Source organism: Hyperolius riggenbachi, chromosome 5 (genome assembly GCF_040937935.1).
Source record: "Hyperolius riggenbachi isolate aHypRig1 chromosome 5, aHypRig1.pri, whole genome shotgun sequence".
Classification (NCBI taxonomy): domain Eukaryota; kingdom Metazoa; phylum Chordata; class Amphibia; order Anura; family Hyperoliidae; genus Hyperolius; species Hyperolius riggenbachi.
The window spans coordinates 343,173,657-343,189,375 of record NC_090650.1 but is presented as its reverse complement, the minus strand read 5'-3'; the positions used below and the strand labels follow the sequence as shown (position 1 = coordinate 343,189,375).

The following is a 15,719-nucleotide window of genomic DNA, read 5'->3' as shown; positions in this document are numbered from 1 at the left end:
ACTGGAAAAGTTGGGGGGTCGTCTTATACGCCGGTATATACGGTAATCCTTAAATGTGTGACGATCACACTTTTTTGTGTCTTGTAGGTTGTTGTATCACTAAACAACTGTCACTGTAACTTATTATATATTGTCTACCATCTCTATATATTGTACCATTGTCTGTATATTTATGTATTCTTGTTTGTTTTTATTCTGTACAACACCATGGAAGATGATGGCACTATATGAACTAATACCATATATACTTGTGCATACGCTGCTGACCTCCACTCTTTTGGCTTAAAGAAAAAAGCCGCAACCCGACCCCCCATCTCCCCGGCAGTTCTGAAGTGGCCGCTGGAGCTCCAAGCACAGTGTCATGTGACCACAGTGAGCCTGGCGCTCTAATGGCCAGTTCAGAAGCTGCCGGATAGATGTGTGGTTGCGAGCTGGAGCAAGAACAGGTATAAATGCATGCTGCAGCACCCACCAACACCAGCTCTGCTAACAGGGGCTGCACACTTATCACCCGCAGTATATCACCCCCACAGATGTAAGCCGACACCCTACTTTACACTCTAAATGTGGGTGTCAGAAAGGCAACTTATCTAATATATGGTAATAATAATAATCTGTTACAGTTTATTGTGTCACTATTTATTCATGATCACACTGTCATATTTGGATGGGAGTCTTCATGGTAATTACTGTCTGGAGTGCTCTGTTGGTTTTTGACTTTTTTTTACTTCTGATTCATGCCCCTTCAATGGGGTGGTCCGACTTCCATTTCCACGGTCACTTTGCCCAGAGTCTCCAGCCCAGTGATATATAAACCGGCTGGACCAAGGGAAGGTACTTTTAGAAAACTGGCTGGTAAGTGTAAAGTATTTGTGGTTATGCTTAAATGCATACCCATACGTGACAGTTAAAAATGGCGCACATCGCCAGGGGAATGAAAACGGCGCCGCATGGACTTACATTATATGACGCTATTTAGCATTATAAGTGTTAAAAAATGTCGCAGCCAGTGTGCCTTAAACTTATATGTTAAATAGCATTATAAATCTTAAAAAATGCAGAGGGGGTCGGGGGGAGAGAGGCAGCGGACACTGGAGGGAATAGGCATTGGTGGAGGATGTGTGCAATATGCATACATTACCTTGTCCTGGGCTGCCAATCGCTCCTTCATTTCTTCCGTTAGTTTGCTGTAGTCCTGCAGCCGGCCAATCACCATGTGGTTTCAGTCCCCGCATGGTGATTGGCTGGCTGCAAGACTACAGCAAACAAACTAGGAAGTGAAGGGGCGGAGGGAAGGAGCGATCGCCGTCCGGACAAGGTAATGTATGCATATTACACACATCTTCCCCCGATGCCCATTCCCTCCAGTGGCCCGCTGCCTATACTAGCCCCCTACACTTTTTAGTGGCGCACCGTTCTGCAATAAATGTATCATAAAACACTATTTACCATTTTAATGTTTTATGATACATTTATCGGCAGAATGGTGCCCCATTTTTCTCCCTGCGCCATTTTTAGATGGACGCCTTTAATTACCTCATTTTGAGCTTTCTAGCTTCTATATTGTTGCAGTTTATGGTGATGCATTTTTGTTTTGTTTTTGACGTCTTTGTTTTAAGTATGGAAAGCATCTTTGCCTGGAGTGACGCCATAAGCTATGTGAGCGATTTAATCTCGGTATGCACCGCCAGAGGCATGGAGCTGTGGTACCGCAGGGAAGCTGCAGCTCACTGAAGTCTGCAGTGACACACACAGCTAGACAAATAGGGATTTCTTGAAGGGGTTTCTGGGGATAACATGAGACTTGTTGTCTGAGAATTATATTTTCAATGACTTCCAGGCGGGCTGTGACACATTTCCACCATATTAGAAGATGTCATTACTGTATGCTTGCTAGCTAGCTCTGTACTCGTGCGTCCAACTGACATATTTAATTCTTTTCCTTCAAAATGACTTTCCAGACGATCATTCACAAGGCTTGATTATTCTCCTCCGGAGTGCTGCATTTCTTACCTTCACTGTCCTCTTCCAAATTCTCCCTTTCTGCAAGCAAAAAAGGGATAAAATTAATCATCAGTAGCTTCTCCAAATGAATAATATGATGGTAATGAGCTGGGGATTCACAACACTTTACATTATCATTAGAGAGCTGAATCATCGAGCCATTTTCTCTTCCCAGCTTACAGTGAAACACCAATTTGTCCTCTTGTAGTGCAGCAATGGCTAGGAAGCGCTAATCAGTGTGTTTGTATTTCCGTCACATCCATTTTTATTTTTCTGTCACATGGATAACCCAGCAGCCACTGCTCACACGCAGTCCGTCCAGAAATATGCATAGAAGTGTACAATTACAATGCTGGTTCAGCATGACACTGATAACAGCAAATATAAACTTTTTTCTCATATGTTAACCTTTTCTGGACCGACGCAGCATGAGCAGCATGGTGGCGTAGTGGTTAGCTCTCTCGCCTTGCAGCGCTGGGTCCCTGGTTCGAATCCCAGCCAGGGCACTATCTGCAAAGAGTTTGTATGTTCTCTCCGTGTCTGTGTGGGTTTCCTCCGGGCACTCCGGTTTCCTCCAACATTCCAAAAACATACGGATTAGTTAATTGGCTCCCCCTAAAAATTGGCCCTAGACTACAGTACTTACACTACATAATATAGACATATGGCAATGGTAGGGATTAGATTGTGAGCTCCTTTGAGGGACAGTTAGTGACAAGATATATATATATATATATATATATATATATATATATATATATATATACGGTATACACTGTACAGCGCTGCGTAATATGTCGGCGCTATATAAATACTAAATAATAATAATAATCTACGTCCTGCATGTGGCAGTGCAGATCTGATAGGACGTAGACTTCAACGCGCTCTGTCCCCGCTGCAGATCACTCGCCCTGCCGTCTCTATGACGGCAGAGCTGTGTGAGCCGGTCAGAAGCCGATTTCATTGGCTCCTGACCCTGTCTTCACTGTAAGCCAATCTGGTGGAAATAGCCGAACCTGATTGTGTCCCCTACTGTGCAGGCACAGATTCTGTGCAGTAGAGGGGACCTGATCAGGCTCAGCTATATCCACTGGAGCCGGAGCGGAGAGTCTCTTGCTCCTGCATGCATGTCAACAAGCGCCAACAAGGAGATCTTTAGGAGGTCAAACTCAAGCACTCACAAAAGCGCTCATAGTGTGGATCCGGCCTTACATCCTTTCAAATGAATAACAGCGGCATATATGAGCTCTGCTGAAAAATAATGGCACACATTTTTTCTCCCAAAATATATTTATTCTAAAATTATGAAATCTACTCGGAATTTAATTGAGTGGTTTTCTTTTTGTTTGTTTTTTTTTAATTCCTACTATTTTTTTCTATATAATCTCCACTCACTAGTGCGTGGCAGCCTATTCTGTACCAGCTCTATCCCTTTTCATGTAGTCATGTCTTCATTGCACAGATCACTAATATAATCAGAATCGGATCATCCACAAGGCAAACCTAGGCAGTTGCCTAGAGCCTGAAGAGAGTCTAGGCAGGGGCGCCTCTAGGCATAGGCAGTACAGGCCATTGCCTGGAGTGCCATTAGTCCTGGGGGCGCCATGTTGCTGGATTAAGCCCTGCCCCAAAATTAAGCTACGCCTCCTTTTGGCCCTCATGCCTTCTTCTGTCCCCCTGTACCTCCCGCTGCCCCCTCTGTGTACCTTCTTTTGTCCTCCTGTGTCTCCTTGTGTCCTCCTTTGTGTCTCATTCAGCCCCTCATTGTGTCTCTTTTTATCCTCCATTGTGCCTCATTCTGTCCCCCTGTGTGCCTCCTTCTGTCCCCTTGTGCCTCCTTCTGTATTCCTTTGTGACTTCTTCTGACTTTCATGCCTCCTTCTGTCCCCCTGTGCCTCCCTATGTCCCCCTGTGCCTCTCTATGCCCCCCTGTGTGCCTTCTTCCTTACATGTATTTTTTTTCTTACATGTATTTTCTGGTGAAACGCTGCCACAATAAATGTAATTTCTGGTGAAACCCTGCTGCATTACAATTATTTTCTGGTGAAACATTGCCGCATTACGGTTATTTCCTAGTCAAACGATGCCACATTACAAATATTTTCATGGGGGAGGGGAAGGCGCCATGGGGGCAGGGGAGCGCCAAAGGTTTTCTCGCCTGGAGTGACAAAATAGCTAGAGGCGCCCCTGAGTCTAGGAGTCTGTTGGATGCTAGCCCCACCAAATCCAGCTAATAAAAACAGATGATCTTCAGGGGGTGGGCAGTGTGGTCTGGTGTAGCCTGGGAAACTGGTGCGGGTCATGGGAAGTTTGGGACTTGGGACTTGCTCCACTGAGCTAGGAGGACACCATGCTGGTTGGTAAACCTTTGGCCTCGCTGGATGCCAGCTCCATCCATCCATTCATTGGCTGCTGCTGCTCCACCGCAGCAGGGACACCTCTGTTTCAGCCCCTCTATGATGCCCGACACTGAACCGGAAGTAAGGAGCTTCCGCAGCCTGACGCTTCTGTGACAGCCAGATTTTCTTGACCAGTCCTGCCGAATGCTGCCCAGGAATCGGGACGCACAGCAGAATTGAACACTACTGCACCTTTTGAACTGGAACACCTTGGCCAACACTGACAGATGCCAGATGTCAGCAATCGGAATCCTCAGCAGTATCAACCATCACCGCAAGTTTTTTTCATGAAGAACTAGGTCATCCCTGCTGAGCCTTCGCCTCTCTCTGTCCCTGTCCCCTCATGTCTCCTTAGGGATGACAGGTGATTGCCAAGTGTGACTGGTGGCGCCGTAGTATGGCAGTACAAACGGGGGGTTGTACCCGGAATTGGTTTTGGCTCCAGTTCAAAAGGTGCAGTAGTGCTCATGTCTGGTGGATCCCGACTCCTGGGCAGCATTCGGCAGGGCTGGTCAAGATAATCTTGCTGTCACAGAAGCGTCCGGCTGCGGCGGCTCTTACTTCCGGTTTAGTGGCTAGCATCATGGAGATTTCCTGATCTGCATACTTGTTCCTAGTAAGCAATTTAGAATGTATCATGCCTGACAACCAGCATTTTAATTAGGAAGTCAGCAGTGGCAGTCTTTATGTTTTTTTTCATGGCAGGCTAGTACTTTAAAGGTATTGCACAAACCTGGGAAGTGCTCTCCCTCCAGAGTATACAGAAGCGGGGATTCATGCATATTACGGATCCTGTGATTGTGTTTTGTACATTAGCATTTTCACTTACCACTGGCAAACAGAATTCTTTCAGTTTTTCCATCCTCGTGGTTCTCATCAAGCCATCTGTGGGAGAATACTTAGAAATAAGTCACTCAAGCAACGCTGATTAAACAGATTAAAAGATGAAAAGACAATACACGGCAACACAGCCACCCTCAAAACAATGAATTTTAGACTTTGATCTAGAGAAAAAAATCAAATGTCTTTCTAGTACAATACCTGGCAGAGAAAATAGTCATTATTTGTAACATATCTAGGCTCCCATAAATTAACAATTTGTAGGAGCTATATCAGGCAATAGACTTTACTATAACATTGCAATACTGAGCAAGCATGTGTTTGCACACAAATCTCATTAGATTTTACAGAACAGAATGATGGATAACAAACAAGAAGTTGTGAATCGGGAAGATACAATTTATTGGCTAACTCAGAAGAAAAAGTGTAAACTGGCTAATAAGCCCTCTTAAGACACAATTCCTGTGGTTAGGGGAGTTTGGAAAAGCCCATTTCTGATTCTATGGAAATCTTTCTGCCAAAGCCAACTTCTGATTTTCCGTTTTTCAGATTTCCGTTTTTCAGATTTCCAAAGAGTTTTTATTTGTCATTTTTTGCATCAGAGAATGAGAAATTGGAAAACAGAAATCAGAGAAACTGAATCATGTGGTTGGTCTAAAACTACCGCAGTGATCCGATTTTTGTCGAAAAATTCTGCATTCTCTGAATGGTTAAATGCTTCCAAGTTCTGGGATTGGGCTAGAATTACAGAGTTGCGGTAAATTGGATTTCTGCGGAATTACAATTTCTGATTTCCTTTTCCAATTTCCGATCGGAAATGCGGAAAATTTCAATTCAACAGAATCTGAATGAGAATCCCTAATTCAGGATACAGGAATTTAGTCTGAAGAAAGTTTATTACCCGACAGCTTACTCTTTTTCTTCTTAGTTAGTCAATAAATGGTATCATCCTTATTCAAAACTTCTTACTTTCAGTGTTGCTTGGATACCCCCAATTCCGGATTTAAGTGGTTTCGATCACGGCTCTGCCCTTTTCCGGATCGTGATTACAGATAGAATGGGAGTTCCGAATTTGAATGCGGTTTCTAGTTGGAATTTCGCATTACAACCGAAATCACGAGTCAGAATCTGTGATTACCCATGATTACTTTAAGGGCTCTTTCACAGTGTGACGTTAACCACTTCCCGACCGCCGTATATACAATTGGCGGCCGGGAAGTGGACGCCGCAAGGACCGCCGTATTGACAATTGGCGGCGGTCCTTGTATGGGCATGGGCGGAGCGATCGCGTCATCCGTGACGCGATCCTCCGCCTCCGCCTGGCGCCGCTCACCCGCCGCAACATCCCGTCAGCCATACGGAAGCGCCGGCGGGATGTTAACCCGACGATCGCCGCATACAAAGTGTATAATACACTTTGTAATGTTTACAAAGTGTATTATACAGGCTGCCTCCTGCCCTGGTGGTCCCAATGTCCGAGGGACCACCAGGGCAGGCTGCAGCCACCCTAGTCTGCACCAAGCACACTGATTTCCCCCCCCCCCTGCCCCAGATCGCCCACAGCACCCATCAGACCCCCCCCTGCCCACCCCCCAGACCCCTGTTTGCACCCAATCACCCCCCTAATCACCCATCAATCACTCCCTGTCACTATCTGTCAACGCTATTTTTTTTTATCCCCCCCCTGCCCCCCGCTCCCTCCTGATCACCCCCCCACCCCTCAGATTCTCCCCAGACCCCCCCTAGACCCCCCCCCCATGTACTGTATGCATCTATCCCCCCTGATCACCTGTCAATCACCTGTCCATCACCTGTCAATCACCCGTCAATCACCCGTCAATCACCCGTCAATCACCCCCTGTCACTGCCACCCATCAATCAGCCCCTAACCTGCCCCTTGCGGGCAATCTGATCACCCCCCCACACCAATAGATCGCCCGCAGATCCGACATCAGATCACCTCCCAAATCCATTGTTTACATCTATTCTCTCCTCTAAACACCCACTAATTACCCATCAATCACCCATCAATCACCCCCTATCACCACCTGTCACTTTTACCTATCAGATCAGACCCTAATCTGCCCCTTGCGGGCACCCAATCACCCGCCCACACGCTCAGATTGCCCTCTGACCCCCCCTTATCAATTCACCAGTGCATTAATTACATCTGTTCTTCCCTGTAATAACCCACTGATCACCTGTCAATCACCTGCCAATCACCTATCACCCATCAATCACCCCCTGTCACTGCCACCCAACAATCAGCCCCTAACCTGCCCCTTGCGGGCAAACTGATCACCCACCCACACCAATAGATCGCCCGCAGATCCGACATCAGATCACCACCCAAGCGCAGTGTTTCCATCTATTCTCTCCTCTAAACACCCACTAATTACCCATCAATCACCCATCAATCACCCCCTATCACCATCTGTCACTGTTACCCATCAGATCAGACCCTAATCTGCCCCTTGCGGGCACCCAATCGCCCGCCTACACGCTCAGATTGCCCTCAGACCCCCCCTTATCAATTCGCCAGTGCAATATTTACATCTGTTCTCCCCTGTAATAACCCACTGATTACCTGTCAATCACCTATCAATCACCCATCAATCACCCCCTGTCACTGCCACCCATCAATCACCCCCTGTCACTGCCACCCATCAATCACCCCCTGTCACTGCCGCCCATCAATCACCCGCTGTCACTGCCACCCATCAATCAGCCCCTAACCTGCCCCTTGCGGGCAATCTGATCACCCACCCACACCAATAGATCGCCCGCAGATCCGACGTCTGATCACCTCCCAAGTGCAGTGTTTACATCTGTTCTCTACCCTAAACACCCACTAATTACCCATCAATCACCCCCTGTCACTGCTACCTATCAGATTAGACCCCTATCTGCCCCTAGGGCACTCAATCACCCGCCCACACCCTCAGAATGCCCTCAGACCCCAGCCCTGATCACCTCGCCAGTGCATTGCTTGCATCTATTCCCCTGTCTAATCACACCTTGAGACACCCATCAATCACCTCCTGTCACCCCCTAGCACACCTACCCATCAGATCAGGCCCCAATTTGCCCCGTGTGGGCTCCTGATCACTCGGCCAAACCCTCAGATCCCCCTCAGACCCCCTTCCGATCACCTCCCCAGTGCATTGATTGCATCTATTTTCCCCTCTAACCACCCCCTGAGACACCCATCAATCACCTCCTGTCACCCCCCTAGCACTCCTATCCATCAGATCAGGCCCAATACAACCTGTCATCTAAAAGGCCACCCTGCTTATGACCGGTTCCACAAAATTCGCCCCCTCATAGACCACCTGTCATCAAAATTTGCAGATGCTTATACCCCTGAACAGTCATTTTGAGACATTTGGTTTCCAGACTACTCACGGTTTTGGGCCTGTAAAATGCCAGGGCGGTATAGGAACCCCACAAGTGACCCCATTTTAGAAAAAAAGACACCCCAAGGTATTCTGTTAGGTGTATGACGAGTTCATAGAAGATTTTATTTTTTGTCAAAAGTTAGCGGAAATTGATTTTTATTGGTTTTTTTTCACAAAGTGTCATTTTTCACTAACTTGTGACAAAAAATAAAATCTTCTATGAACTCGCCATACACCTAACGGAATACCTTGGGGTGTCTTCTTTCTAAAATGGGGTCACTTGTGGGGTTCCTATACTGCCCTTGCAGTTTAGGGGCCCTAAACCGCGAGGAGTAGTCTAGAAAACAAATGCCTCAAAATGACCTGTGAATAGGACGTTGGGCCCCTTAGCGCACCTAGGCTGCAAAAAAGTGGTACCGCCGTACTCAGGAAAAGTAGTATAATGTGTTTTGGGGTGTATTTTTACACATACCCATGCTGGGTGGGAGAAATTTCTATGTAAATGGACAATTGTGTGTAAAAAAATCAAACAATTGTCATTTACAGAGATATTTCTCCCACTTAGCATGGGTATGTGTAAAAATACACCCCAAAACGCATTATACTACTTCTCCTGAGTACGGCGGTACCACATGTGTGGCACTTTTTTTACACCCTAAGTACGCTAAGGGGCCCAAAGTCCAATGAGTACCTTTAGGATTTCGCAGGTCATTTTGCGACATTTGGTTTCAAGACTACTCCTCACGGTTTAGGGCCCCTAAAATGCCAGGGCAGTATAGGAACCCCACAAATGACCCCATTCTAGAAAGAAGACACCCAAAGGTATTCCGTACGGAGTATGGTGAGTTCATAGAAGATTTTATTTTTTGTCACAAGTTAGCGGAAAATGACACTTTGTGAAAAAAAACAATTAAAATCAATTTCCGCTAACTTGTGACAAAAAAATAAAAACTTCTATGAACTCACCATACTCCTAACGGAATACCTTGGGGTGTCTTATTTCTAAAATGGGGTCATTAGTGGGGTTCCTATACTGCCCTGGCATTTTAGGGGCCCTAAACCGTGAGGAGTAGTCTTGAAACAAAAATGACCTGTGAAATCCTAAAGGTACTCATTGGACTTTGGGCCCCTTAGTGCAGTTAGGGAGCAAAAAAGTGCCACACATGTGGTATCGCCGTACTCGGGAGAAGTATTATAATGTGTTTTGGGGTGTATTTTTACACATACCCATGCTGGGTGGGAGAAATACTTCTGTAAATGACAATCTTTTGATTTTTTTACACACAATTGTCCATTTACAGAGGTATTTCTCCCCCCCAGCATGGATATGTGTAAAAATACACCCCAAAACACATTGTACTACTTCTCCCGAGTATGGCGATACCACATGTGTGGCACTTTTTTGCACCCTAACTGCGCTAAAGGGCCCAAAGTCCAATGAGTACCTTTAGGATTTCACAGGTCATTTTGAAAAATTTCGTTTCAAGACTACTCCTCACGGTTTAGGGCCCCTAAAATGCCAGGGCAGTATAGGAACCCCACAAATGACCCCATTTTAGAAAGAAGACACCCCAAGGTATTCCGTTAGTAGTATGGCGAGTTCATAGAAGATTTTATTTTTTGTCACAAGTTAGCGGAAATTGATTTTAATTGTGTTTTTTCACAAAGTGTCATTTTCCGCTAACTTTTGACAAAAAATAAAATCTTCTATGAACTCACCATACTCCTAAATTGTCATTTACAGAGATATTTCTCCCACCCAGCATGGGTATGTGTAAAAATACACCCCAAAACACATTATACTACTTCTCCTGAGTACGGCAATACCACGTGTGGCACTTTTTTGCAGCCTAACTGCGCTAAGGGGTCCAAAGTCCAATGAGCACCTTTAGGCTTTACAGGGGTGCTTACAATTTAGCACCCCCCAAAATGTCAGGACAGTAAACACACCCCACAAATGACCCCATTTTGGAAAGTAGACCCTTCAAGGTATTCAGAGAGGGGCATGGTGAGTCCGTGGCAGATTTCATTTTTTTTTTTGTCGCAAGTTAGAAGAAATGGAAACTTTTTTTTTTTTTTTTCTCACAAAGTGTAATTTTCCGCTTACTTGTGACAAAAAATAATATCTTCTATGAACTCACTATGCCTCTCAGTGAATACTTTGGGATGTCTTCTTTCCAAAATGGGGTAATTTGGGGGGTATTTATACTATCCTGGAATTCTAGCCCCTCATGAAACATGACAGGGGGTTAGAAAAGTCATAGATGCTTGAAAATGAGAAAATTCACTTTTTGCACCATAGTTTGTAAACGCTATAACTTTTACCCAAACCAATAAATATACACTGAATGGGTTTTTTTTAATCAAAAACATGTTTATCCACATTTTTCGCGCTGCATGTATACAGAAATTTTACTTTATTTGAAAAATGTCAGCACAGAAAGTTAAAAAAATCAATTTTTTGCCAAAATTCATGTCTTTTTTGATGAATATAATAAAAAGTAAAAATCGCAGGAGCAATCAAATAGCACCAAAAGAAAGCTTTATTAGTGACAAGAAAAGGAGCCAAAATTCATTTAGGTGGTAGGTTGTATGAGCGAGCAATAAACCGTGAAAGCTGCAGTGGTCTGAATGGAAAAAAAGTGGCCGGTCCTTAAGGGGTAGAAAGCCCTAGGTCCTCAAGTGGTTAAAGTCGCACATTAAAACAACATGTAACGCAGAATAACTCGCAGCAATGAAAAATCAATGGCCTGTTCACAGTGCAGACGTTGCGTTAGTGTCTAACGCTGCACGTTAAATGAAAGTGCTGCATGCTATGTGTTTTACACATTTTTAGCTGCGTTAGACTGTTTGCACCTGCTCAGTAACACTTGGCAACATACTCTTCATTGCCTGTATTTTCTACTGTACATGTTGTATGCGGTTGTAATGCTGCATTGCGACTTTTTGGCCGCGTTGCGTTGTTACTTTGCGGTGTGACTTTAACGTTGCATCAAACCGCAACGTCCTAAGGTGAAAGTAGCCTAACCGTTAATAGCAAAACTAGACATGGATATGCTAGAAACACCAAATTTTCAGGGTATGTTAAGAAGAATAGTCTTTTTCAATAAGACCTTATAGTTTTTAAGAAAATCGTTTTTAAAATTATAGTGCAGTGTGTGGCTGCCGACTTTAGTGGCTAATAGCAAGGCCCCCCACTTACATTCCAGAAACGCCAAATTTGCAAGGTGTGGGATGACAGTGGGTACAAGAGGGAAAAATTGTTCAAAATAGCAACCTATAGCAAAGTCCAAGCGCTAAAACGACAGATAATGTATTAACATGTATATAAATGATTTTTTTATATGTATGTTCAGTGTGTGAAATTTTAAACAAAATTACGTGAGGTTCCCTCCTCCCAAGCCTCTTTAACCCCCTGTCTCCCATGCAGGCTTGGATAGCCAGAATGCAGAGCCCCGGCCGCTTGGGGCTTCGCACCCTGAGCTATAGCAGCCCACATAGTCCATGGTATGGGGGAGGGCCCCCTCTCCCCCGGAGCCCTTGTCTAATCCATGGACAAGGGGCTCTTCCCCACCTCCGGTACACGAGGAGGAGGTGGGGTGATGACTCCCTGGGGGGGGGGGGTTTCATGGTGGCATCTGGGAGTCCCCTTTAAGAAGGGGACTCCCAGATGCCCGCCCCTCTCCCAGTAAAAATGAGTATAGGGGTACATAGTACACTTTACCCATTTCCACAAATCTTCCTTCTCCTAAAAATTACTTTTTAAGATATTCCACATTTTTATTTTATATTTAAATCTACTTTTTAAGTTTTTACTGTTTTATTGTTTTTGCTCAATTACACATTCATTGAAGTATGCCAGAGCTAAAATCTATGAACTATTGACCTTTTTCTATAAGTATAGCTGAGAGCTAAAAGCATCTTTACATTTTGGCTCCAAAGCTCCCCATTGGTCTGTTAACAGACCATTGGGGAGCCTTGGAGCCAAAACTAAATCATGGGGTGTGACCCCTTCCACTTTGGGATTGCTGACCATCAGCGGTGATTCCAAAAATTGCTGTGCCTATGAAAGTGTATGGAGGTGAGCCCCCTGGCGTGATTGCAATTTGGCCAGATCCCAATAGTTTTACCTGCACCATTTACATAATAGTTTTACCTGTTTTTCCCTCACAGATAAAAATGGGCATGGCAATGCACAAAAACATACAATGTACAGAGAACACAGCACATGGACAAAGAGTAACCCCACTTGTATAGAGGCAGAGCCCACAGGGAAGCTGTACTGTAGTGTATTTCCCAAATAAATACATTGTTGAAATATCAGTGCTTTGCTGCAAGGCAGGGACTCCATATTAGAGATGGAGATACTGCAATACTCAGGAAAACTTTCCTGTAGCATCAGCATCAGTGGCGTAACAATAGGAGGTGCAGAGGTTGGGACCACACTGGGGCCCCTGGAGCAGAGTGGCCCACTAGGAGCATTTGCATTGGTGCTATGCTGGTACTAAACACTTCTGTATGTGCATTGAACAGTAGTAATCCTTAAAGTACAACTGAAGTGAGAGGAATATGGAGGCTGCAATATTTATCATGTTTTAAGCAATACCAGTTACATGGCTTTCCTGCTGATTCTTTGCCTACAATACTTTTAGTCATAGACCCTGAACAAGAATGCTGCAGATCAGGTGTTTCTGACACTATTGACAGGACAGCGTGCTTGGGGCCCCATGTAAAACTTGCACTGGGGCCCCAAGCTCCTTAGTTATGCCACTGATCTGCATCCCACAGATTTCTTAATGACTCAATAAAGCGGATCCAAGATGATAAACTAACTATAAAAAGTAACTTGTCTTTATATCTTATCTAAAGTTTAGATAGATTAAACAGTTAACCTAGCTGTAAACAGCTTCAACAGTTTATGGTTATTTATTCCTGTGATACAATGGGAGCAGCCATGTTCTGTTTGTCACATTACACACAGGCAAGCTGATCTGTACCTCCAGCCTTCAACCTGTGAAAACTTCACTCCACTCTCCTCCTCCTCCTCCCTCCTCCCCTCTGCCTCTGAAATCTCTGGCTAGTAACCTCCTCCTCCTCCTGCCCAGACTGAGCTCCCATAAGCCCTTGCTACTAATGCTCAGAGTGCCAAGGATCTCTGGAGGAGCTGTGGGCGAGGCTTGTTTAGTTTATAGGGAATTAGAGTATTAAAACAACAACAAAAAAGTATTTGGCTTGAGGAATGCCCTATAAACTATATGAAAGGAACACAATTATGCAATGAGTAAAAGTATATCTCGGATCCACTTTAAATGCATCGGCAGTGCTGATGGAGACTGGCTGATTCCTAATTCTCACACACACATATATATATATATATATATATATATATATATATATATATATATATATATATATATATATATTAAGCATTGAGTCTAGTATAAAAAAAAACCTTGCAGATGTCCATATAGCTATAATCAAGTTACTCCTCCTCTTTGTATCCTCTGTACTTGTAAAAGCCCAAATCATTTGAAACAATGGCATCTGAACAGTTTTCTATTCCTAGAAGTGCAAGTCTCCATGTTGTGCTGTGTAATTTTCTGTATTCCTGCCCCATCAATCAGTGTCCCTCAGCCGCTCTAGGCTAGAAAATATAATGCAATTTTTCTGTCCTGGAATTAAAGTCCTCCGCTTAGTGCTGAATAAATTCCTCCTGACAAGAAGTTTTACATAGAACTCCACTGACTTCATTAGGTTTACATCTCTTGCGATGCGTCTCACAAACTCTGACAGCAGATAAGCAACCGCTTTCAATTGACCATTTAACATCTAAATATAACCCACTGGCTTCCAGTCCGCCTTCAGTAGACTCAGAGAGACGACATGCAGTGTTGCTGGTATAGTCTATTTTTTTTTTCTTACAGCGATGTTCCCTAATGAACGCATTAATCTAAAAAGAGCAAGATGCGGAATCTATTTTACAGGGCTGGGGAAACTAGAATTCATGTTGTCATATGACAATCTAGCAGGAAAACGCTACAAATGTCAGTATAATTGGATTTGCTGTGCCGTGTCCCTGCCCTGTGCTCTACAACAATGCTGATATTAAACTGACAAGCCAGTCACATATCTCCTTATACTGACACTAAAGATTTGGATCATTTCTCCAAGGAACTGTGTTAACCTGCTGCTAACAAGTATACGGGAAACTTGGGAAACTCCAACTACTGGAAGAGAATAAGCAAGTGGATTATCTTATTAGAGGGAGACAGGAAGAGTGGTGAGATATGATGTAGTACTTATTAGTACAGAACACCAGCACTGATAATTAACTCCAACGTATGATCCCCCTCCCCCCGCTCCCTTGACTCTTTCATTATCTGCCCATCTGCCCCTGAATCTCCTGTTAGCCATGCTTTACAAACCTCTGATCTAACCCTAAAGCTACCCTTTCTCTTTTTACATATGCTTAGCACTAACTTTAAAACTATACTAACCAACTAACACTTTTCCAACAGCTGTAAGTTACTTAAATTAAGGCTGGTTTTACACCTGGCCCTTGCATTTGTGGTACGAAGCTCCGCCCTCATCACATCACTCTGCAACACAAAAAACAACATTCATATGACCCTGCAGCCGAGTGCACCAACAGGGTCATATGCATAGCGCCATGCGTCATTCCGCGCATATGTGTCGTATTTACGCCACCAACAAAAGTCAAATTTCTGCGTCCCACATTGACTTCCATGCATTCACTACTGTGTCGCCGTGGAAGTCCGATGGAAACGTGCTGTTGACTTTGCGGTGGGCCGGCGGTCAATCGGGAACTTCCAAATGAAACGCGATGCGATGGTGTACTAGGCCCCAAAGGACTTTCATTGCTGTTGCGTTACCCTCTGATCAGAAAGGGTACCGCAATGCAAAGAAAGCTTCCTAGTGTAAATCATTTGGTCAATGCTGCTAACCTGTAATGTCAACTGCTGCTAAAACTGCATAAGACTTTAAGTCTTTCTTGTGCATTTTTTCCTCTTTAAGAGGAAAAATAAATCAAGACATTGCAAAGTGAGTAGTGCCACCA

At 44.4% G+C, this 15,719-nt stretch overlaps 1 protein-coding gene across 4 annotated transcripts in view; it reads right to left on the bottom strand.

Moving 5' to 3' along the window:
• Positions 1-15,719, bottom strand: part of RP1 (RP1 axonemal microtubule associated) — a 542,476-nt gene that overhangs the window by 192,265 nt on the left and 334,492 nt on the right. For all 4 annotated transcript variants that reach the window (XM_068237387.1, XM_068237386.1, XM_068237388.1 and 1 more), the window contains 2 exons: positions 5,233-5,288; positions 2,014-2,043 (listed from right to left, as the gene is read on the bottom strand). In XM_068237387.1, coding sequence (XP_068093488.1) covers positions 2,014-2,043; positions 5,233-5,288 — 86 coding nt within the window. The remainder of the gene's footprint in view (positions 1-2,013; positions 2,044-5,232; positions 5,289-15,719) is intronic.